The sequence below is a fragment of the Rhincodon typus genome, chromosome 10 (genome assembly GCF_021869965.1).
Source record: "Rhincodon typus isolate 14 chromosome 10, sRhiTyp1.1, whole genome shotgun sequence".
NCBI lineage: Eukaryota > Metazoa > Chordata > Chondrichthyes > Orectolobiformes > Rhincodontidae > Rhincodon > Rhincodon typus.
The window spans coordinates 41,813,972-41,839,452 of NC_063341.1; the positions used below are offsets into that span (position 1 = coordinate 41,813,972).

General features: G+C 41.6%; 1 protein-coding gene across 1 annotated transcript in view; it reads right to left on the reverse strand.

Annotated features, from left to right (window-relative positions):
* Window positions 1–25,481, reverse strand: part of agbl4 (AGBL carboxypeptidase 4) — a 690,087-nt gene that overhangs the window by 122,651 nt on the left and 541,955 nt on the right. The window contains exon 8 of the mRNA XM_048602285.1: window positions 13,914–14,028. Within this exon, the coding sequence (XP_048458242.1) occupies window positions 13,914–14,028 (115 nt within the window). The remainder of the gene's footprint in view (window positions 1–13,913; window positions 14,029–25,481) is intronic.

Consider the following 25,481-nt stretch of genomic DNA (forward strand, 5'->3'; position numbering starts at 1 on the left):
CCTTCACTTTACTGATGATCAACTACTAGTAGACTATGGTGTGGTATCGGATGTTTGGATTTGCCCTGTTTTCTTTGTGTACAGGATATACCTGGGCAATTTTGCACATTTTTGGGTAGATGCCAGGACTGTAGTTGCTCTGGAACAGCTTGGCTACTGATGCAGCAAGTTCTGGAACCCATGTCTTCGGCACTATTGCCACAATATTACGATACATAGCCTTTGCATTATTAACTGTCTCCAATTGTTTCTTAATATCATTTGGAGTGAATCAAATTGGCTGAAGACTATCATTACGATTATGGGAATCTTTGGAAGAGGCCAAGATGGATCAGCCGCTCAATATTTTGCCTGAAGATTGTTGCAAATGCTTCAGCTTCATCTTTTACTGTAGACCCAGTCTGGCAGATATATCCAATGGACAATTAATGGTAGGGCCTTGGGTAGTGTTGTAGAACAGAGGGACCTCGGGGTGCAGGTACATAATTCTTTGAAGTTTGCATCTCATATAGACAGGGTGGTTAAAAAGGCATTTGGCGCACTTGCCTTAATTGCTTGGTCCATTGAGAATAGGAGTTGGGAAATCATGTTGAGGTTGTACAGGACGTTGGTGAGGCCTCTTCTGGAATACTGTGTCCAGTTCTGGTTGCCCAGTTATAGGAAGGATATTATTAAGCTGGAGAGGGTTCAGAAGAGATTTACTAGGATGTTGCTGGGTATGGAAGGTTTGAGTTATAAGGAAAGGCTGGAGAGGCTGGGACTTTTTTCACTGGAGCATAGGAGGTTGAGAGGTGACCTGAACAAAGTTTATAAAATAAACAGAGGTCTAAATACAGTTAATGGTAGTTGTCTTTTTCCTAGGATGGGGGATTTCAAGCCTGGGGGCACATTTTTAAGGTGAGAGGAGAGGAAAGACATAAAGGGCAAACTTCTTACTCAGAGGGTGGTTCACATGTGGAATGAACTTCCTGACTAAGTGGTGGATGTGGGTACAATTTCAACATTGAAAAGACATTTGGATAAGTACATGAATAGGATAGGTTTGGAGAGATATAGGCCAGCAGCAGGAAGGTGGGACTAGTTTAGTTTGGAATTATGTTCAGCATGGACTGGTTGGACCGAGGGATATGTTTCCGTGCTTTATGACTCTATGATACTATGACACGGCCAGCTTGATCAGTAGTGCTGTTCCCAAGCCACTCTTGGTGATGGACATTGAAGTCTTTCACAGTGTCCGTTTAGTACCCTAAACAGTCTCAGGGCTTTCTCCAAGAGGTGTACAGGTAGTTCTCCTTTAACATAATAGTTGCGTTCTTGCATGACTTTGCGCTATAGAAAAGCGCTTTATAAGGAAATCGCCATAGAAAATCGCTATACCTGCGCAACAGAAAGTTCACGTTATCCAAACAACATCTACTATTCATCAATCGTGTTACAGCCAATTCACGTCAATGAAACACGCATTATAGCAGAACTACCTGTGTTGATTCATCAGCTGAGGAGAGGGTGGGGGAGGTGGGCAGTATGTGGTAGTCAGTAGGAGGTTTCTGTGCCATATTTGAAGGATGCCATGAGACATCATGGGTCTGAATCAATATTGAGGAATCCCAGGGCAACTTCCTCTTGCTGTCTTTGACTGCCAGGCCTTCTGCTCAGTATGTCCTGCCCCACTAGCCTAGATGGTGATGGTGTCGTCTGGCATATTGTGTGTATGGTATAATCCTGTGAGTATGCTACATCAGGCTGTTGTTTGTCTAATCTATGAGACAGCTACTTAACAAACCATCTAATCTGATGAGACTGACTTCTCATCTAAACAACATACCACACACAATATTAATGTAAAATCTTAAGTAACTTATTTTTACAGTATCTTATCACAGATGCAATTCCAAAATCCAGCATCAGCAAATACAAACTGCCTAGCCTTCTGCCAACAATATATTCATTGTAGCAAAACAGATTAATTCTTGAAGATGTGCCACAGTCTGAAGAAGATACAATGCAACAAATCAAATCACTCTCAACTCAACATGTACGTCCATGCCTTGGAACAGAGCCTTGAAGAAAACATTGATACTGCAAGAGAATAAACTTTTTTACATGAAGAACAACAACAGCATAGATGACTGCATTTTTTCCTATTGGAACCAACAAGTCTCCAATACTAACAATGAAGCAGAAGCACAACCAGCTCGTAATTTTCATACAAGCCAGCAGTTACATCACCACAAGTTCCTTTAGCCAGATCAATTGAATCACTAATAGAATAGAAGCCAAAACAGAAAATGCAAGATCACCTACATCTGCTTTGCTGATCCAGCAATCAAAACAAGTAAATCAGGTTAGACACATGGAGAAGGTTAGGATTTTGTTGCCTAAAATTTTGTGAAATAACATAATCTACATCCATAATTTGAAAACTATAGAACAATTAATAAATGATTATGATGAGGCAAAAGAATTTGGGAAGGGATGATGTGTAAGGGCTTCAACCCTGGAGAAACTTTGCTATGCTGTCATAGAGCATCACATCACACTACTGAACGTAAACAGCATAGTGTTGATGAGGTTGGAACAATTCAAGAACAAATAAGAAACATTTCCACCACCTCCAGCGAGATGCCACCACCAGACACATATTCCCCTCCCCTCCTTTGTGCGCCTTCCGCAGGGACCATCCAGGACACCCTGGTCCACACTTCCCTCACCCCCAACATTCCCCCACAGCCCTACGGCACCTTCCCCTGTAACCAGCAAAGGCGCAACACTGCTCATTTACCTCCTCCCTCCCCAGTATCCAAGGGCCCAAACATACCTTCCAGGTGAAGCAACACTTCACCTGCACTTCCCAGAATCTAGTCTACTGCATTCACTGCTCACAATGTGGTCTCCTCTACATTAGGGAAACGAAACGTAGACTTGGCAACCACTTCGCAGAACATCTACGTTCTGCTCGCAAAAAAGACCCTGAACTACCTGCTGTCTGCCACTTCAATACACCACCCTACTCCCTGGCCAACATCTCTGTCTCTGGCTTGCTGCAATGTTCCAGCGAAGTCCCACGCAAGCTGGAGGAACAACATCTCATTTTTTGCTTGAGGACCCTACAGCCCTCTGGACTTAATATTGAGTTCAATAATTTTTCAGCCTAAACTCTCCCACGTCCCAGCCCCCTACCCCACACACCAGGCCTTATTACCACATAGCCTGTCATTACACACCCCCTGTTGTTAGTCACTAACAGTCCCCATTAACAACTATTCACCCTCCCAGCCTGATCGTTAGCAACTCCTTTGTCTGTCCAACTGTCTTTCTCTCTCTTTGGGCTCTATCCTATCATTTACTCCCTACCCACCTACCTCCCTATTTTCTGCATATAAACTGCCGTTTTCCCAGCCACCATCAGTTCTGAGGAAGGGTCACCGGATCCGAAACGTTAACTCTGTTTTCTCCTTCACAGATGCTGCCAGACCTGCTGAGCTTTTCCAGCAACTTTGTTTTTGTTCCTGGTTTACAGCATCTGCAGTTTTTTTGGTTTTTATTTAAGAGAAAAGATCAGGCTTTACTAATATAACTATATGATTAGAGCCTGGCATACTTATGATCACCATGTGCAGCAGTAGTTAGCATTAACATAAAGTAAATAGCATTATTTTGAAGTTTAAGCTTGAAGAAAGCACTTGACTTTGCCCCCTCATTGACCAGTCTATCTTGAGAAAAAAAACACAGATTGTGGCATCAAAGTATATCTTCTTCCGGCACAGCATCAAGGGTCTTGGGGTTTGCATGGTGGCACTGATCAGAAGGGCCTCTTCTCTACCTACAGACACTGGACACCTCTCCTCCTTTGTATGTAATTCATCAAGGCCTCTAGAGTAGCTTTGGAAAACTTTGGAGCCCAGTTTGTTCTACGTTGTGTCATTCTTCCATCATTCTTGGATAGCATCAGCTCACATAGGTCTCCAGCATCTGCTTCAGGCATAATGCAACTCCCTTCAAGCAGAGCAGGGTGGCTTTAACTGGTAAAAACTGAAAAAACGTGGGTGCTCTAAATCAGAAACAAAAACAGAAATTGCTAGAAGAGTTCAGCAGGTCTGGGAGGATCTGTGGAGAGAAATCAGAGTTAATGTTTCAGGTCAAGGAAGGGTCCCTTGACCCAAAAGGTTACCTCTGATTTTCCTCCACAGATCCTGCCAGATCTGCTGAGCTTTTCCAACAATTTCTGTTTTTGTTTCTGGTTTTAACTGGTCCTAGCCCCTCACACCGCTAACTGTGTTCACTCATACAGTTAGCACTGACTGGATACTGTAATCATTTATAATAAACAGCACAAACTTTCAGTCTCTGTGCATCACAATTCCGCGCATAGTTTTTATGCTATTAAATTCTTATGAATTCCTACTTTACCTTGTCTTATATAAATCTAATAGCTTCCTCTATCTTCTGTTAGATTTTACTCTAATATTCTCTTTGTTAACTTCCCCGTAACTCCTCTTCTGAATCTATAACTTACCTACAGAGTCTGAGACCTTCATACGAAGTAGATCGACTTCAGTATTAGTCTCAAAACATTTACTGTATTCACTTTTCACAGATGCTCCCAGATCTGGTACGTTTCTACAGCATTTTCTGTTTAATTTCAGATTTCTAGTATCTGCAGTATTTTGTTTATATTACAGCCACTCTTGTATTAGAACCAGCACTGATTTTTCATTATTTTTATTCCACTCTTTTATCAAATTTGAATTATGAATTTGGGTTAAAAGTAAAAGAATAGACCCAAACAAGTTTGTTTGTGATGTCAGGACTGGAGGCTAATTGCATGCTGAGCCTTGATTAAAAGATTCTAATAGACACAGTGACTCTCAGGAAGAACATTGTACTTAAACACCATAGCAGAAGTTGGCTTTTAACAAGGTCAATACCTGGATTGGTTCCAGTAAGTCTAATGGAGACACTACGATTAAGCAGTTGTCAAATGGTGACTGAGACCTCGAGGACAGTCGATCAGTCTGTCGGGGTGGAGCTAGAATTAAAGTTGATTTTTTTGAGCTATGTTTTCTGGGAGATGGTTCTGGAAGGCTGCTGAGACTACATGAAGATTTGAAAGCTCCCTGCCTAATCTGATACACCAGCTTCCAGAGGCATAAAGAGAGAAAAAGCTGCATTAGAAGTATTGCTGCCTTTCCCTGGGTGAACTGTGAAAGTGACATTGATCAATGTTTCAGGAAAAAACAGACAAGAAGTCCACATTTATGCCTGTAAACAACACATCATGAAGGACATTTAACTAATCTGGCTAGTTTTGTTATTTTCTTTTATTTATCCCTTAACTGTGTTTGTGTGTCTATCTGTCTTTTGTGTGAATGGGGCTGTAAACAAACATTTTGGGTTTAAAGCACAGACGTTAATCAGCTTACCGTGTTATTTAATTTTCTCTCAGCTGATATTAGTTTGAATTTAATAAATGTTGTTTATTCTTTAAGGTACAAAACCGGTGTCTAAAAATTAATTATTCACAAAGTCATAGAGTCACAGACAGGGATTGGTTATTCAAAAGTCTGATTGGAGTGACTATTTGAGGGTTTTAATGGTTTAATTTGACTGTGTTGCGAATACAGAGGTAGAAAGTCTGCTTTGGTTCAGCTGTCTACCTCCATACTGTAATACCTGCCACTCCCAGCCTCACCATGTATCATTAACCCCAGCCTGATATTCAGAACAAAACATTGTAACAGACAGCACTGAGGCTATCCCTGCTCACCGTTAATCAGGGGTGTCTTGGTCAGTAACTGAAGGTAATGACAAATGCTCACTCAAACACAGAAATCAGGAAGTTGCTGTCTGTGTTACCCTCTTCCTCTCAGAGCTTGGTTTTGAGAGAGAGGGATCGCATTCACATAAATTGAAGGGCATTAATTTGAGGTATTCGCTCACTAGATAACCAAAAATAAACACTAGAAAAATGTGAGGGTTTGTCCATTCAAGTTTAAATTAATGTTTGACAATGTGGTAGGTCTTAATTAATTTGATACACCCACTTTGGCACTGAATACTTCTTTTTTTAAAAGGTGCAGATACTTATTTCTTCAAAATTTAATTATAATTGGAGGTTTAAATCATTTTTTACATTGTTCTTTTTGTTTGTTTTACTTCACTCTTTTAATCCTGTTGTGTGTGAGTTTCTTCAAGCCTGAAGTACTCTGACAATCGATCAGGATTGCCATCTTTCTGCTCTAACCAGGAGAGTCTTATTGAGTAAACAATATGAAATTGACTGCATTATTACTCTATTTACATATTGCAAGAATATGACCTACATTGCTACAGAGACTGTTAAGAGCACACTAGCCTCATGTATGTCTCCTACCAGTCCTTCTTTTCCCTGATCAAGTCCCTGAGACCTCTGTGATGGATTTTTTTCTATACTTTTGGCAAAGTTACATTGCTACACTATAAGTTGTCCAAGGATATTTGTGGCTAACACTTTGGTGTGTAGCTGTCATGCTTGCCATAAAAATTGCAAAATCATAGAATGATACAACTCAAAAGGAAACCATTCAACCCACTGTTCCTGTGGTACAGCTACTGAATTAATCACGACTAATTACTCCTTGTCATACAGCATCGTTTTCTACTTCAAGATTTATCTTCTCACGTGCTACTATTGAATTTTTTTTTCTATTCATTCATGGGATGTGGGTGTCACTGGCTGGGCCAGCATTTCTTGCCCATCTCTAGTTGCCCTTGAGAAGGTGGTGGTGAGCTGCCTTCTTGAACTACTGCAGTCCTCCTGCTGTAGGTTGACGCACAATGCCATTAGGGACGGAATTCCAGGATTTTGACCTAGCGACAGTGTTGAAACAATGATATATTTCCAAGTCAGGATGGTGAGTGGCTTGGGGGGGAACTTGGAGGTGGTGGTGTTCCCATATGTTTTTTTTCCCTTTATTCATTCATGGGATGAGGGCGTCGCTGGCTAGGCAGCGTTTATTGCCTGTCCCTAATCGCCCACAGGGCAGTTAAGAGTCAACCACATTGCTGTGGATCTGGAGTCACATGTAGGCCAGACCAGGTAAGGATGGCAGTTTCCTTCCCTAAAGGACACTTGTGAACCAGATGGGTTTTTCCGACAATTGGCAATGGATTCATGGTTATCATTAGATTCTTAATTCCAGATATTTATTGAATTCAAATTCCACCATCTGCTGAGGCAGGATTCGAACCCGGTCCCCAGAATGTTATCTGGTCTCTGGATTAACAGTCCAGCGATAATACCATCTCCCATCGCCCCTCCCCCCACCCCAATGCAATGTCATAGAATGATACAACTCAAAAGGAGATTGTTCAACCCACTGTTCCTGTGCTGGTACTTTGGAACACCCAGTGAATTAATCACAACAAATTACTCCTAGTCATACAGCATCGTTTTCTACTTCAAGATTTATCTTTTTACATGCTACTATTGATTATTTTATTTCATTCATTTGTGGGATGGGGGCATCGGTGTCTGCTGCCCTTGTCCTTCTAGCTGGAAGTGGTCGTGAGCTTGGAAGGTGCTGTCTGAGGATCTTTGGTGAATTTCTGCAGTAGATAGTACACACTGCTGCTACTGAGCACTTGTGGTGGAGGGAGTGGATGCTTGTGGATGTAGTGCCAATCAAGCGGGCTGCTTTGTCCTGGATGGTGTCAAGCTTCTTGAGCGTTGTTGGGGCTGCACTCATCCAGGCAAGTGGGGAGAATTCCTGACTTGTGCCTTGTAGATGGTGGACAGGCTTTGAGGAGTCAGGAGGTGAGTTACTTGCTGCAGTATTCCCAGCTTCTGGCCTGCTCTTGTAGCCACTGTGTTTATGTGGTGAGTCCAGTTAAGTCTCTGGTCAATGAATATTGAATCTGCCTTCACCAACCTATAATGTTTAGGACTATTCATAAATTATAAAAATACCACAATGTAGGCAGTTGAACTTGCACCAAAAGCAATTTATTACATGTCTTGGCAGCTATACAGTCGGACCTGGACTGACTCAAAGTTCCCCTCCCCAGTCACCTGACCCATCCTGTTGAAGAGGCAGCACTCTACTACCAACTACCAACATAACACAATCCTTCATGCAGTGAATTTCAGATCACAGCAACTTATTTAAAAACTGAGTTTGCTATTTTCTTTTGCCAATCACCTTAAATGTGTCCTCTAGTTACTGATCCTTTTACCACTGCATTAATGATTCAGAACACATCAATCAAATCTCTTCTCAACTTTCTCGAAGGAGAAAAAACATCCAGCCTCTTTAGTTACTCTACATAACTGAAGTCCCTCATCCCTCAGAACATTCTAGTAATTCTCCTGCACTGTCTCAAAGACATTGCCTTCCTTCTCTCCCCAGCATTCTTTAAATCCTATCCCCTTCCTTTTGCAGCTAAACAGGCTTAATTCCTATTCCAATTCATACATGTAATAGCTGCTTCCCCAGAACAACCTAATTCTCTTCTTTGATATAATATAAAATCAAAACAGAAATTCTTGGAAATACTCAACATTGATGAAGAGACCAAAAGATTAATTTTACAGGCCGGTGATATTACATTAGAACTCTCTTCGAAATATTCAAACTTCACCAGTATCCTACTGTCCTAATCTCTGCATTACAATACAACTCTTCTGCCTCTTCTGCTCCATATACTTGTTCTGGTTTGACTCACAACTTCTTTTTGTATCAGATTGTGCCAATAAAACTGGTAATTTCCTGATGTGTAAGAAAGCCATATAGATATTGACTTTCCTGTTACTGCATCATAGGAGCTCTTTAGACTCTTGACCAAATCAAGGTTTATTAAAGCTATAACCCACACTACCAATAACAATTTCTACTTATTCAAGAAACTGAATGCATTTTCATATATATTGTATGTCACTGTGCTTGCTCTCGAGAAATGTGTCTGAGTGCTCAGCTATATGCCATACCCATAAAACAGCAATCTAAGGAAATATTACTTCACTTATATATTAAAAACTTGTTATGTAAGATGCTTGATAAGGGAGCACACATTTATGAGGTAGAATCTTCATTTTGCATTGAACTTATGAACAATTAGACCTAACTTTAACTGCTTGGCTATTTGCCTGTTAACCATCCCCAGTCCCCAACTTGAATGGCGTAAAAAAATTTCTAGCAATGTCATCAGTCAATGCAGTGGTAGTAGAAGGATGTTTTTCGTATGAATACTCTGCTCCTGTCATGTGACAGTTTGCTTCTTTTAAATTTTAATATGCTCATCTTAAATAATGTAATACCATTTGAGAAAACTTACTGATTACAATGTCAATCAGCAGCTTCCACACCTTATTGAAATGTGCAATTGAGTTGGGTCAGTATCTTGTCTTGAAAAGGGTACATTCACTTCCCTTTGTCAATCTCCATTAAGACATACTATTTTGTCTGAACAGGAACTTGTTGCATAGTTTATAAAGACACTCAATTATTAATGTTTACTTGAGGATTCATGTTTGAAGAATTTTAGTGAATTGTTCATTTGAAAAGATTGAAGAGACAGCTGATTTTTTAAAGGGGATCACTAAAAAGACTTTGGAATGTAATTCATAGTTCAAGTTAACTGCTTCGTCTTAATTATTCAAAATCACATTCTTGGGTTTATGGCTGTCAGTCATTAAGGTTTGTTTGGATTTTATTTGGAGTTCAGTTGGGGTAGAGCCTGCTAAGGGAGAATTAACCTACCTAGTTCATCCTGTGCTTTTCTGAGAAAACCCTTTTGAATAATCCAGTGTGATAGCAGAAACACTGATACAGCTGTTCTTCTAAAAAGTCTCTGAATTCGCAATGAGTGCCAAATGAATTGCAGCTACAAAGGCCCTAGTAACAATTGCCTGTGTTTAGTGTGTTATGAAAGCTTGGAGGAGTGCACTGCCATTGTAGTATCATTATTCCATGGGCTGCAAAACAAAATATCCAATGGTGGTTATTCTTGATTGCAAAATAGGAAAAGGCGTAGAATATTCTGAAATCTGTCGTTCTGTGTGGCTAAGAAACTAATCCTGTACAGTTGTCTCTGGCGTCTTGGCAGATGCAGCTTTCTCAGGAAATACGATATTGAGAAGTTCTGTCAGTCACTTTTCCAGGATAACAGTCAGGTTTCATTTTGATCTCACAGTAATCAGGTTTCATCTTGATCTCTATTTCGGAAACAGTGAAACTAAACTGGGAAGTTCTTCCTCTTCAACTGCCTTCTTTTCACTAGATACAAAGCTTTTCACTACTTTCAAAGCCCAAAGCAGTGATGAAGATGCCTCAGAATGATCTTCAACAAAATAAGTAATTATCATAAGTCACATGATTTCCAAGAAGCCTTATTTAAAACATGGTTTAAACATCTAAAGGCTTTACAGTGACATTTTCAAACCAGCCCACATCCACACAGAACATGAAACAGATCAATTTTTCACAATCCAAAATATTATTGAATATGAATCTATTTCATAACAAATGACACCCAGCTATGTCAGCAAGGACACCAAACACCAAATGAAAATTATCTTGAACATTTCAGACCTTAACCTTTTCTCCATCATGAACAAATAATTTTGGGCTAAATGTTTTATTTTCAAATGTGTGTGCAATTTAGAAGGATGGATATTTATGCCTTTATATGTCCTACAGTGCAATGATCATCGTTACATTTTTGACAAATAATGTTTGTTTTCATAATAAATCACAAATTGCAAATTATTAAAAAACATTTTTTAAAAACTCTAAATTGAATATAAATAAAGTATAATTGGTCATAATGGTAACTGGGTAAAACATTTAAATTCATTTTGTGACCAATGGATTGGTTGGACGAGAAAGTGACAGTGTACTCTCCAATGTCTGTTGTAACGGTTTTGCAAAATGCTTGGCGCTTTCGAATCTTGGGTAAAGACAAAATATCAATTGATCAAATTGCACATATTTCATAGTTATTTCATCTTTATGTTTGTGGAAAAGATAGTTTGCCTACAAGAGCCCTTTTTTGCTCTTAGGGCCAGAACGTGAGCTAATTTGCACTTTATGAATGTAAAATATTTGAAATGGGTTTTCTTGTGAATTTTGACATATATCTCATCATAAATCTTACATACTGTCTGCTACTGTTTTTTTTTAAAAATCCATTTTGCATTGTAATGTGCAGAATATCCAGTTATTTCAAACTACTTGTTTGCACAGAAAATCATATTAGTTTTGAAACCTGTAAGGCAATAAGATTTTTATGGAATAAATCACATTAGATTACAGTAAATCACATTAAAAGTTTTAAGATTTTTTCCTTGTAATTTATAATCAAATATATTAATTATGGAAATGAAAGGGGCATTTTGAAATAAATGTTCTGGATGAACGGCTCAGAAATTGCTGGAATGACAGTAAACGCTACAGGTTCATAGGAAGCTACTTGGTCAACTTGCTTGTTGCTGGTCCTCTGATGGAACAACTTCACTTAGTGCCATTCCATGTCTTTCGCTGTAGTCCTTGCAAATGTTTTCCTTTCTTGGAAAATGATCTAATTCCTTTTTAAAAATGCCCAACTGATCCTGCTTCCACCACTCTCTCAGGCAGCGCATTGCAGATCCTAACTAGAGGACACTGATTTTCCACTACAGAATTTACAATAGTGATCTCCAGAAAAATAATTAGGATACATTCGAGAGTATAAGAGTAGATTTGGAGCTATGCAGCCCATAGATCACATTAGATAGATAGAATGTAAAGAATTCAGTTCAATAACATGTTTCTGCTGGAATTTCAACATTTAGTTTGTAAAATTAAACACAGCTTGAGAACATTATCAATTATAGCTGAAGCAAAATTAATCTCTAATTAAGCATATTATTTTTATTCACAATATGGTTGATCAAATTTATCTGTTGGCTGCAGCAGGGACTATGAAATCATTAAGGTCCTATCCAGCAACTGGTAATGTGAGTTTGTAATTCACATTTCATATCTTTTGTATGCTTGGTGCATGTCACTTGCCCTGAATTAGATGCCTTAATGTTGCACCATTATAGTGTGGTAATAAAATTCTGACATTACTGTTCATTTGGTAAGTAGGTGACTAGTTGGAAGAGTGCTGTGCTTTGTCCACCTTTATGTTCAATCTCAGAAGCAATGAAATACTTCTGAGATTCATTAAAACACAACGCTATAAAATTCGCCAAAATGTGACCACATTTATCTTGGCCATCTTTCAGAGACCAGGACATATTCTGGCTTTCTAAAAGACACATTAGTCATCAAACCTAACAGCTCACAATTAGCTTGGGACTTTTGGGATGCTTTTATAAAAGGAAGACTTGTACACTAGTCATACACATCAGGAAATTGAAAGCCGATATATATATATCCCTTTGGGATACAATAATCAGTAATGCTTTGCATTTGTATACAAGTGTAAATGTAAAAACAGAATGCTCCAACATGGTAAGTGCATGAGCTGAGCTTACAGCTCATCCTTTCCAGTGCAGAAGTGATGCCATCTCTATGACAACACTAGTGGTTCAAGCAGTGATGCAACATCTGATAGATGCTGTGTCAGCGTCCACTACAATGTAAGAAGATGTACCCAATGCCTTATTGGAAGGTTATGAGGTCCAGTGTTTCTGCCATGTAAGTTGCAACTTTTGCCATCACAGTCAATGATCTCAGTACTCAAGGGTGATGCCTACACTGCTGGTAGTCCTGGAATATCTGCTCCAAGGTTGATGATATTCGAGGATGTAGCTGTTGTTCTTTCTGAGCATAACATCATTCGTGCTTTCACCACTGCTCCTGTGTCAAGACACTTGCTGTTTTCTGTCACTTCATGTCAGGTTGATGTTGACCAGGCCCAGGGCCACTTCCAGTCTCCTTAATTGAAAGTCAGAAGGTATCATCCACCTGTTGCAATCACGTAGACAACACTGAGGGAGAACATTAGAATAGGCAATGGTACACTCACAACAAGCAATGAGTAAATGCATTAGAAGGTGACATGGAGGATTAGATCATTACAGTGCATTGGGACATGAAGGCCTGGAGTGGCATATGGAGGGTTAAGGAGTTGTGAGGTGTGAAGGCTTCAGTACCTTCCATTCATCATCATAAACAAGGCTCATGCTTCAGTAAATGGCAGTGGTTCTTCAGGCCTGCCTCTAGGCCTGGCAAGTCTGAATCTATTTAACCCTCAACTCCCAGAACCAAATACAAGGAAACAAGGCTTTTTAAAGGTTTACCTGATGGCCAGCCCCATATCCGTCTGTCATTGGTAGAAAAACCACAGTGGTCGCTGTGGCCATTAATAGGCACCTGAGTTGACTTCGGCATCAGAAGGCTGACCTCAACTTTACTGGCCCAGGCTTCACTGTGGGAAGTTGGGAAAATAATGAGCTTACAACCCTATCTTTTACTGATCCTATATAGCAACCTACTCCTGGAGTGAGCCATTAAATTCTGCCTGTCATTTGAAAAGTAAGTATCCAAAAGTTAAAAGTGAAAGCAATATATTTGTGAGTTCATTCACAATATAACTGTAGTGCCACCGTAAAACTGTTTACCTTTGCACTAACCTTAGAGTCACAAAGTAAATGGAAGCATTGCATTCGAGCTCAATGTGACACGTGAAACAAGCTAAACGAGACTGCCCAAGGGATATAGTATCTCTCTCCTTTGGATTCAGATTGAACCTTGGTACCTGGTTTATACTCCAAAAAGAGGGCTAGTGGAGGAATAGTTTCAGGTTTGCAATAATATTAAACTTGCCGAGTTTGAACATCTCATAAAATGTACAGTTTTGTCAATTTCAAACACAGCAACATGTCAATAATATGTTAAAATGAGAAGTGCTATCTTTAAAATACAAAATTTAATGATTTTACTCACCTATAGTTACCCAAAAATACTCCATCAGGATTAAGCATTGGTACTATTTTAAAGACCAGAACATCCCGGAGAGCCTTGGCGACTGAGTGCTGGCTGACAAGAAAATCAATAAAACCTAGAAGGAAGAGAAAAATGTGAAATTTACAAAATATTGTTAACATGGGCTCTTATCACTCTACACAGATTTCTGATTTCAGATCTTTTCTGAGATTATTGACCAATCGAGAAAGTTGTTGCTTTTCTTCAAAGTATTGACCTTGCTGTGGACTGAAATTCACTAAAAATTGATCATCCACATCAAGTTGCACAATTTCTAAATTAACAGACCCATAGCAATTCTGTCCTTGAAAGAAAAATCATGGAGCAAGAGATTTAAAATATTTTTGCTGTGCCAAGGTGCCATGGTACACTGACTAAAAACTTAATCTTCCTTGCAATTGAAATCTATCAAATTTTGAATAGTGCTGGAAAATTCCACTCATCCCTGAACCAATAAAGAATTGCTTTTAAACTAAGAAACAAGTCAACTTTCTAGTCTGTGAATGATATTAGTATTTATTGCTCTATCTTTAATACTTGGCTTCTTTCTGCATTTCCCTGTTGTGATGTTATAGCTCGTATTCTTCCTATTTATCAACAATACTGAAAATGGATATAATGCTACAGAATTATACTCTGGCTAAAATTAAACAATTAAAATTTTCAAGAGCAACTAGGGACAGGCAATAAATGCTGGCCTGTCAGCGACGCCCAGGTTCCACAAGAGATTGAAAAACAATTTAAAATGAACAGCATTTGCTATCTCGTATGGCCCTTTTTGCATGTTGCATGTTTTTAAAAATTCTTCTCACCCCTTCTAAGGTATTAAAATAACTAATTTTGCATCTGAAAAATGAAGCTGTTTGTGTTTATTTAAAATTAAATGTTGCGTAAAATTTAAAGAAAATTTTAGCTACGATAACTGATGGACTCTAGATAAACAATACACTTGTAAATTTTGAGATGGAGTGCTTTGTACAAAATTAATTTAATGTAATTTCGGGATGATGTAAGCAAAACCTTGTCACTCCATCATCTCATGCAAAATACTAAAAACACATGGGCCCGATTTTCTGAGGAGTGGCAATTTCATGCAGATTTTCTCTCTGCCCCTTCTTTCTTACAAAGGGATAGAACTCTACATTTCTGACAGGAGATTCCAATCAGGGTTTCTTCAGAAATGCGGAGCTATACTTCTGTTCTGACAGTTCTCTCAAAGCTCTGAACTGTTGGGAAAAGCAAACCACACTCCCTTTTCAAGCAGTTAGCTGCTGTATTCTGAAATGCAAAGATCCAGAACAGTTGTCAAAAGCTATGTACATAAGGTGAGAGTGAGATTAAGGTGTCAGGAGGCCAGGGTGTGAGATAGGTAAGGGGCTAGGATGGCAGGAAAGTGGGGTGCCAGCTGGGTAAGTACAAAGGAACAGGAGTAGGCCATTCAGTCGTGTGCTAGGGGAGGCTGCCAGGTGGATAGGATGCCAAGTAGGTAGGGGTAGGGGCCAAAGTGACCAGACCACAGACTGTGAAGCAGATTGTGAGAAGCAGATGAGAAATACAAAGATCAAGAAACAGAGTGGGAGAAACTGAACTCTGTGCAGCTCTCCAACAGACCTAGTGCTAATGCCCAGATTGGTTATACTGGGGATTTGTAGGACTGACAGCGGCTCACCCTCTGGTCTGTAATAATATGGAATTCCTGACCAAGAATTCCCCAAGCAGCTGACTGACTGTGTTCAAAACATGGGAGTGAGACTGGCTGATGCCTTTGAATGACTGTGGCAGTAGCCCCTGACGAATGAGAGCGCCTCTTGACTTGAGGAGGACTCGTCTCCTTAGACTCTGAGATATGGTCATATGGTTGAAGCACTTTCAGCATATTTGCTCTTGAAGCTCCTGGTGCATGGCGTAGGAGTGACATTGACATAGTACAGCGAACAGCAGCATGTCCACCCCTTGACTACTCATTATTGACAAACATGTCAGACTGCATGGTTTTGTGTCAGCACTAAAGGGAATGGCAAAACAGAACTGAGCCTGTAAGTTTTGAAATAAGCGGGAATGTACAAAAAGGCAAAGTAAGACAGAGATGCTGTGAACATCCAAGTCAGCATAAAGTAAGTGAGTGCTGAGAGAACAAGTTAAGAGTCTGGACATGCACCTTGTTCCGATGCATGACATGGGAGCTCATCCCACAGGGAAAGCGGTGGGGAAGCTGTATTGGAACGTAACGTATTGGTGAGGTGCAAAGTGCGGTACTGAAATAGTCATCTATATTATTAGTGAGTCCAAGATGTCACATAATTGTTTTTTATTTCAAAAATATACTTTATTCATAAAATATCTTGATATACATACATAGTCACCAGAGCAGTTCAGTTCTGTATAGTAGCATATGAAGCATATCCAGAAAACAAACCAAAGGCATTTTTTACTTGTACAAGACTACATTTACATACATTTGATGCACCAGGAGGGTCCAATAACTGAACGGACTCCAATTAACTTCGGCAGAAAGACTTTAGACTTTCCCCACTGCACTTTGGCAGTAGCTGCCCTAAGCTTCACTGGTCCCTCATCATGGAGCTTGGAATGTGCTGGTCGAAAACACACGGTTGAGGTCGACACCTTGCCCTGAAACACCAAGAAGTTTTGGGCAGACCAAAGAGGATCTTTCACCGAGCTGATGGTCCTCCAGGTGCAGTCAATGTTTGTCTCCGTGTGTGTCCCATGCAACAGACTGTAGAGCACAGAGTACTGCATCATGGAGCTGCTCGGGCCAAACTTTGACAAAAACCACTGCATCTTTTTCCAGGCTTCCTTTGCAAAGAAACATTCTAGCCGGAGATGTATGACAGTCTCTACCCTACCCCCACAGCCTCTTCGAGGGGACTGTGTGACAGAGAGTCTGGGTATACCTGAAGGATCTCATAGGTAGTGCCCTTCTCACCACCAGCCAAGCGATGTCTCGGTGCTTGTTGGAAAGTTCTGGTGATGAAGTATTCTACCGAATGGCTTTGACAGACTGCTGAGGGAACAACCCGACAGAATCCACCCTCTCCTTTTCCTGCAGGGTCTCGAGGGCACTATGTGCTGACCACTTCCTGATGGACTTATAGTCAAAGGTGTTTGTCTTTGCAAATTTCTCCACAAAGGACAGGTGATATGGGACAGTCCAACTACTTGGAGCGTTCCGCAGCAATGAGGCCAGATCCTTCATAACACCAGGGACAGGTAGAACCTCAGCACATAGTGACACTTGGTGTTTGCATACCGAAGGTCTACACACAGTTTGACATCACCAACACAAAGGTGGCCATCAGGATGAGGGCAGCATTGGGTACTTTCTTCACTCACTTATCCAGAGTTTTGTACATGATGTACCTGTGGACACAGACCATCTTAGACCTCCAAATGAAGTGGAAGATGACTCGAGTGACTGCAACGGCGCAGGTTGAGGAAATGGGCCAGACCTGCGCCATGTACAACGACAGAGAGAATGCTCAGACGTGATGATCAGGTTTATACCTGCAATAGAGGGAGCGGTGCTCCTAAAAGCCCAGTTTCTGCATCACCTTGACGATACGCTCCTCCCAAGATTTTGCACATGTCCTTGCCCCTCTGAACTATATTCCCAGCACCTTCAGGTAATCGTCCTGATGATGAAGGGGATAAAGGATTGGTCAGCCCAGTTCCCAAAGAACATGGCCTCACTTCTGCCTCACTTTACCTTGGCTCCCGAGGCAAGTTTCAATGGGTTGCAGATGCTTATGAGTCTGCACACAGATTGTGGATCTGAGCAGAAAACGGCGACATCGTCCATGCACAGAGAGGCTTTGACTGAAGCCTCTGCTGCCTGGAATAGTCACCCCTCTCAGGCTCACATCCTTCCTGATGGACTCAGCAAAAAGCTCTACAAAACTTATAAACAAGGCAGGAGAGAGTGGGCAGCCCTGCCCGACTCCAGACCTGATCGGGGAGCTTTCTGATTCCCACCCATTGATTGAGACTGTACTAACGATGTTGGTGTAGAGCAGTTGGATCCAATTGCAGATTCTCTCCCCAAAGTCCATTTTGGACAGTACATCCCACATGTAGGTGTGCGATATCCTGTTAAAGGCCTTCTCCTGGTCTTGGCTGATAAGGCAGGTGTCCACCCCCACTCCTGCACATAGGCGATCATATCCCTGAGGAGCACGAGGCTCTCAGAGATCGCCCTGCCCGGTACAGCACAGGTTTGGTCGGGGCGAATCACTGATCCCAGGGCAGACCTGAACCGATTGGCGATGACCTTAGACAGGATTTCATAATCCACATCAAACAGTGGAATTCGTCACTAATTTCGAATTTCCTTCCTCTCCCCCTTCTGCTTGTAGATGAGGGTGATGATATCTTTCCTCATGGGTTCATACACGCTACCTAATAGAAGCATACTGTCATACATCTCCAGCAGGTCTTGGCAGATCAATTCTTAAAGCTGAATACAACTTGACTGATAGGCCATTGCTTCCGGGACTTTTATTTTTTTCAAAGGGCTTGCAGGCCTTGGTCAGCTCATCCAGAGATAACAATTTGTCCAGCCTCTCCCCTATGCTGTCATCTCAGACCTCCGTAATAGAGGATAGGAATGACTGGGACGCCGTGCTGTCTGTGGGCTTCGTGTCACAGTCTGGCATAAAAAGATTTGCTGATCGTCAGAATGTCAAAATAAGATGACGTTACCGAGTCATCTTCTTCCTTCAGGCTATTGAGCACAAAGCTCTCCTTGTGCACCTTTTGGAAGAAGAAATGCGAATATATCTCATCCTGTTCCACGGTGCAGACCCTGGACTCTAAGATCATCTTGGAGGCCTCTGAGGCAAGAATGAGGCTTTCTAGCTCTTCACCTTCTGGACATCTTCGTAACATTGACACCCATTGTCTGGAGCAGGAGTAGGTTCTGCATGCTTTTCTGGAGTTTGTACAGTTCTTCTAGTCTCTCTCTCTCATCTTCTGAACACCCTTGAGGATAAAGAACCTCTTGATGTTCCACTTGACAGTTTCCCACCAGATGGCTGGAGATTCAAAGAGGGGCTTCACAGTTCTCTAACCTGTGTAATCCTTTTTGAGCTCCTCAATGTTGGGGCAGCGCAGTGGTTAGCACTGCTGCCTCACAGCACCAGGGACCTGGGTTCAATTCCACCCTTGGGCGACTGTCTATGTGGAGTTTGCACGTTCTCCCCGTGTCTGCATGAGTTTCCTCCCGGTGCTCCGGTTTCCTCCTGCAGTCCAAAGATGTGCAAGCTAGGTGGATTGGCTATGATAAATTGCCCATAGTGTTCAGGGATGTGTAGATTAGGTGGGTTATAGGGGAATGGGTTTGGGTGGGTGTTCTGAGGGTCAGTGTGGACTTATTGGGCCAAAGGGCCTATTTCTACTCTGCAGGGATTCCATTCTATTCTTTTCTGGGGCCCACAGTTTCACATTCAGCTTCCACATTCCCTTACCTGCCCACTAATCATTCTGTAGGTGATAGTTCGTCAGCAGGAAGCAGTGGTCAGAGAAGAATACCGGCTTGACATCTGACCGAGAACGTGGGGGACACAAACAGGAAATCTATCCTTGAGCAGACAGACACATCTGGCTGCGATCAGATGTATCCACACTGTGCTCCATCTGCAGCCGTGCTGAAGACGTCGTGCAGCTTGGCAACCTTAACCAATTCCATCAGGAATCTGGACATGGCATTTGGTTTGCTGTTAGCCTTTCTGGATCACCCAACCCCATTGATGATGCAGTTGAAGTCTCCGGCCAGAATGACTGGCCTGGACATTGCTAGTAGCAGTGGGAGCTGCTGCAGGATGGCCAGTGCTCACTCTTTACCACTGGAACATACACGTTAATTAGACTGTGGGGAGCTTTTCTGTACATAACGTCTTCTACAAGGAGGTGCCATCTCCTTAACCTCAAAGATAGTGAAGTTGTCTCCTTGCAGCAGAATACCTAGACCACAGGAACGACAATAATTTCCCCCTGACCAAATTGAAGGCCCATGGGCCCACAAGCTGGACCATTTCCTGTAGCTGCTGAGGTGTGGTATCCCACACTCCTGCAGAAACAGGAAATCTGCTTTAATGTTGGTCAGGTAAGCCAATGTGGAAATACATTTTGTAATAGACTCAACATTATGCACGTTAATACTGGCAATTTTAAAACCCATTTTGAAAGTTTATAGACCCAATGTCTGTTCACCAGCAGTCATGTCACTGGGGAACACCCTGCATGCCCGTGGTGTGAGCGAACTGTTGGGCACTCTCAGCACTTAAGTAGCCACCCTGTTCCTCCCTGAAGGACTGCCCTGCTCCAGTGTTATCGGGGCGAGAACGAAGCCAGGAAGGTCTGGTCCTGAGTCAGACAGAGAGACCATCATGCTCTGCTCCTGATTCGGAGCATCGCTGCTCCTGGTTGCCTGGAGCTGTGGTGCAGTGGGTACCCCCTGGATTTCTGATGGCTTGAGTTTGGGCTTCACCGTGCTCCTCATGACGTCTGGCATTTCCAGGTTGGGGGTTGCTCTTCTCTTCTTTCCTGTGGTACTGTGCTTTTTTTGTTGGTGGTCACCACACTGCACATCTTCATCATCAGAGGAGCTGTTGGTGTGTCCATCATGCAACTGCTTCTTTCTGTTTTGCTGTTTTGGATTGGGGGAGGTGCCTGACGTGTTTTCTTTTTCTGATTGTTTCTCATTGGTATCCACTGTCCCCCCACCTTTGCTTCCTCCTCCTCCATTGACTCTGTTCGTTCAGTTAGAAGTTGGGTCAGTTGCTGTGCCTTCGCGCTGGCTACCTTTTCCTCCTCTTTGACCTGTCCCTCCTTCTCGGTGCCTGTCAATTCAGTTTTCTTGCTAGAGGGTGGCACCTTACTGTGTTTTGGGTGCCCACAGCTCGCATTGCCATTTCCAGCCATCTGAGTGTATGTGGCACCCATCCTATCCCTGGCAGGCCTTGTACAAGTGGCCTGCTTCCAAAGACAGGTTGCAGCTCTTGGACTCTCTGCAATCCTTAGTCAGCTGGCCCTCCTGCTTGCAGTTCCTGCAGAGGGTCACTTTGCATCTGCTGCCATGTGTCCTAACCTCCAGCAGGCTGGCACACTCTAGGCTGCCTTGTGTATGTCAGGTAGCTTCGGCTCCCTCTGATCATGAAGCTGGAGAGTGGGTTGAGGGTGTTCCCACTAGCGTCCATCTTCAGGGTTACCTTGACCTTCCACTTGCTGCTCCAGACACTGAATGGGTCTACTATGTTGGTCCGGTCGATTGATGATTCTTCCTCTACCTTCTTTGCAGTCACCTTAACTGTATTATGGACCCCTGGCCTGGGGCGCGGGCACAAGCAGAGACCATAGCTCTGGTTGGCTGGTCACTGCATTGGCGCTAGGCCAAAGCCAGCATAAAGATCCTCCAATTGCAGCTCAGATTAACCAACAATCCTCTAAGTTCTGCTTGCAATCATGATCCAGCGATGGTCTTGAGGCCTTCTGATGATGATGAAGGTTCTTAGCTTGATCTGTCCTGGGAGAACCACCATCATAATCATGGTGTCTCCCCTGCCATAATGATGTGGTGAGGTTGGTGCTTGTCCAACCTCCATGGATGTACAGGGCAGACAGGCAGAGTCTGTCACAGAGTGTACTATTGACTGTTGGGGAATGCTGGCTAAGGTAGACACCCAGAGATGACACCATTGGATTACAGCTGCCAGATACACCATCTGATTTTCATCTTAGGAATTGTTACTATCTAGTTTCTCTCCACTGCCTGTGAAAATAGTAAACTGCATATAAATGAGGTCGATTAGGTTATAATGAAATGTTGATGCATGCAAAAAAGTCCCTCACTTCTCACTAGTGATATTCCCATTTGACGTTAAAACCTTGAGTGAAAAATCAAACATTTTTTCTCAAACCTGGGGATCTCATTTTCCATTCAAGTCACATTTTCCCAATTGACTTGTCATTGCCCACACTGTTCGGGGATTGGAAGAATTCTGCCCTTTGTGGTGCGTCAATTGTTAAAATTAAATCTGGGATTGAGATTAGAAATGCAGTAAGAAAGCTTGTAGTTGTCTGGTTAAAGTGTTTTATATTTGCAATGCAAAAACACAGCTGTGTCCTCAATAGACAGCAAAATGTGGATTTAGGGCGATGGCTTTTTATGTGTGGAACTGTGTCAGTTATCTTGAAAAAATTTTTGTTGTTAATTTATGACTGTTGTCTGTCACTAATTTAAATTGTATGATGTCTAGGAAATTAATGTTTTACTTGCATGTTGTGACTTTGACATTAATAGAGGTTATTGAGGTTGCTGATTATTTTTTCTACTTTTGCTTCTATGTAAATTGCCTGTAGTCAACACAAATACAGAAGGCATTATTACTCCATGACTGGATCACTTAATACATTAATTAGGGAGAATGAGAAAGGCGCTCCTGCAAACCAATACTAGTCCCCAAATTTGAAAAAGTAGCCCTCGAGAAAATCTCAAAGAAATCCCTCAAATTAAAATATTTTGCCCTTTGATGTACCTCCATTACTTACCATCAGCAGTTCACACTTAATATCCAGATAAATCTCCTCATTCCCATAAATATTCCAATGATGCCAAACCCATACTTACCTTTCACTGCTTCCACTGTTAGTTGTATGTTAATTGTAAGGCAGTGACACAAAACCATCTCCCATGACCCCAGATGCTGTGTCACATCTGGTTCCTTGACACAGGGAATTATCCCCTCTGTGGGACTCAACAGATGCAGGAATTCTCGTGCTCCACCAGTTATATGTTCTGCTCCCTCTTCCAGTATGCCAATTCTGTAATGACATCTCCTCTGCTTGCAATATATACATTATAAATAAATACAGAATTGTGTAAGGATAGACTCCAGTTCTCTCCAGACAATGTGCATTAACTGCTGATCTACTTGAATAATCATAAATAGGTATCGACTGAATTTATGCCGGGAGTTGAAATCATTGTCATGATGCCATATGTTCATCTCTAGTAAAGCTGAATGCTATGGGCTGTGTCACAGCGAATCCTGTGATGCACAAAACTATGCTCACTGCTTGCAATGCAAAATTTAAATAAATAAATATATAAAAATTGACATCAGTTCTGTCCATTACCTACTAACTTTTTAGATGTAACATTTATTTACCAGCAGCTAATCAGCTCTAATGAGCACATCACCCAACCCTATCATACCAAACGCACTAAACAGCTGAATGTCAAGAAAACCCAACATGGAAACTAGAGCAAACAAGGTGTAGAGCTGGATGAACACAGCAGGCCAAGCAGCATCAGAGGAGAGCAGGAAGGCTGACGTTTCGGGCCTAGACCCTTCTTCAGAAATTTCAGAATGATTTGGCATATCTCTGGTCTACTTACATTATACTTCTGTACTTCAAAGCTGTACCTTGTGCTGCCACGGCAACTATCAATGTAATGCTGCTGCAAGGACACTGTGCACTGAGGGACATGCAATCAGTTTATGAACTGGACCAGGCTGAATCTCTGGATTCTTCACTCACTGCCATCGCACTCACTCATTCAGAGCCTCCCAGGACGGTGCAAAATCCCGCTGTACCTCATGGCAAGAATCTCTCCAGAAAACTCAATGCAACTTGCAATTAGGCAAAACAGTCAAAGATTCAGTCCACCATATATATTCAATAAATGAGGTTGTAATAGCTAAGGAGGTCTACTATTTATGGAATTTCCATTAACTTTCCAATGGTATGCAACAAGGTAATAGCATGCTGAATGACATAAGCAAAGCAATGGAATATCTCAGGTTAGGTATTACTGAAACTATGCGTTTTCTAGTCAAACCACAACTTAAGTACTTCATCCAATTTTGGCTGCCAAGAAAAAAGTACTGGAGACATTACAGAGAATACGACAAGACCTCAGTATGAAAACTTTGAATTCAAAGGAGGTAAAGAGTTTAGCTTTATAGTCTAGAAGGAAAGCTATAGACAATTCTTAAGTTTAGAAAAGCATCAGATCCTACAACATCTAAAACGTCCTCCTTAGTGGACGGGTGAATTAGGTTTGGGCCACAACGCTATCCTCATCCACAATTAACTTGTATGAATTACCCTGCCAAAACAAAGTGGGGATTACAGTTATTTAATTTAATATAGAAATAAAAAGGTTTCAAGGTGCCTAACAGATTGCTGCTCCCAAAGTTGCATTGAACTTCTTTCAAACAACATAGAAGGCCATTAGCACAGAGGTGAAAATAGAAGAGGAATGACAAAAAGATGGCAGATTTTTCCCAGCTCATTGGTAATGGGCTGTAAGGCATGGAGACTGACAACCTGTTGTAGGATGGGAACCTGACATTGTCTTGTCACCTTGGTATATTGCCAGTGGCAGGAATCTTAGTGGAGCAACTGCCTGTTGGGTAACTGGGCCTTTGCCTCATGGATATTTTGGCTGCATCAAGTTGGCTAACTACCAAGTGGGGAAACCACCAGATAAATTCAGGCAGCCTCCTGGGGTAGCCCTTCTTAAAAAGCACTCCGTGACACATGAAGAAATCCCCTGATGGCAATGTCTGCCTCTGCACCAAAGACTGTCTCCGTTTACAACATCCCAGACCCCGAAAACTGACATTCAGGATGTTGCTGCCCACATGATGCACCATCAGCACCACTCACTGCTAGTGGTGTCACTGCTAGTGGTGTCACTGCTAGTGGTGTCACTGCTGAGACCACAAATCTGCCAGCCTTCTGATTGAGTTGGCTGATCCTCAGGCCAAGTCATCATCCTTACTTCAACGGTGGCCCCCGCAGCTGCCAATTAAATGGCTGTCAACGGCAAAATGCTACTTCAGGTCCTGGCACCTGCCAGAATGGAGCTGGCTCCCAGTTTCATCCCTGGCAGCACAACTTCCAACTCATCAGAAGAATTCAGCCAGATGCACAGAGAGCTTGGAGCTACTAGTGTGGATAACAGTAAAATATATTTGTTGTAACCAAACAACATTATTTCAGGAACATAGGGGAAAGTGAATTATGCTCAGCAGCATTTTTGAACAATATACTGGTCTAAGTCAATTATATTTATCACATTTGTCATAGACGTAAGATTATTAAAACTATTCACTAGCCTGCCACCAATCGTTCTCCTGATAAGTCAATACAAACCAAATACTAAAGCCCACGCTATTAATAAGAAACACTTTAGAATAAAGCATTAGTATTATGCAAAATAAATTCACAATCAGGAACTTAATAACATTTATTCACAATAAAACTAAAGAAAGAAGATCGGCTTTATTTTGCGGCAGTTGCAAAAAATGATTCACATTAAACAAAAGGCTATGTGGTTCACTTTCATTACTAGTAACATGTCCTTAAATTTTCAATATTGATCACAGTCATTGGTGGCAGTTTTATTGTTTATCAGAGTGTCACATAAACATAGCCATCACAATATCACCCCGATGGAGACAAAGCTACTCACAGCATGCTGTAAATTTCTTTCACAGCTGA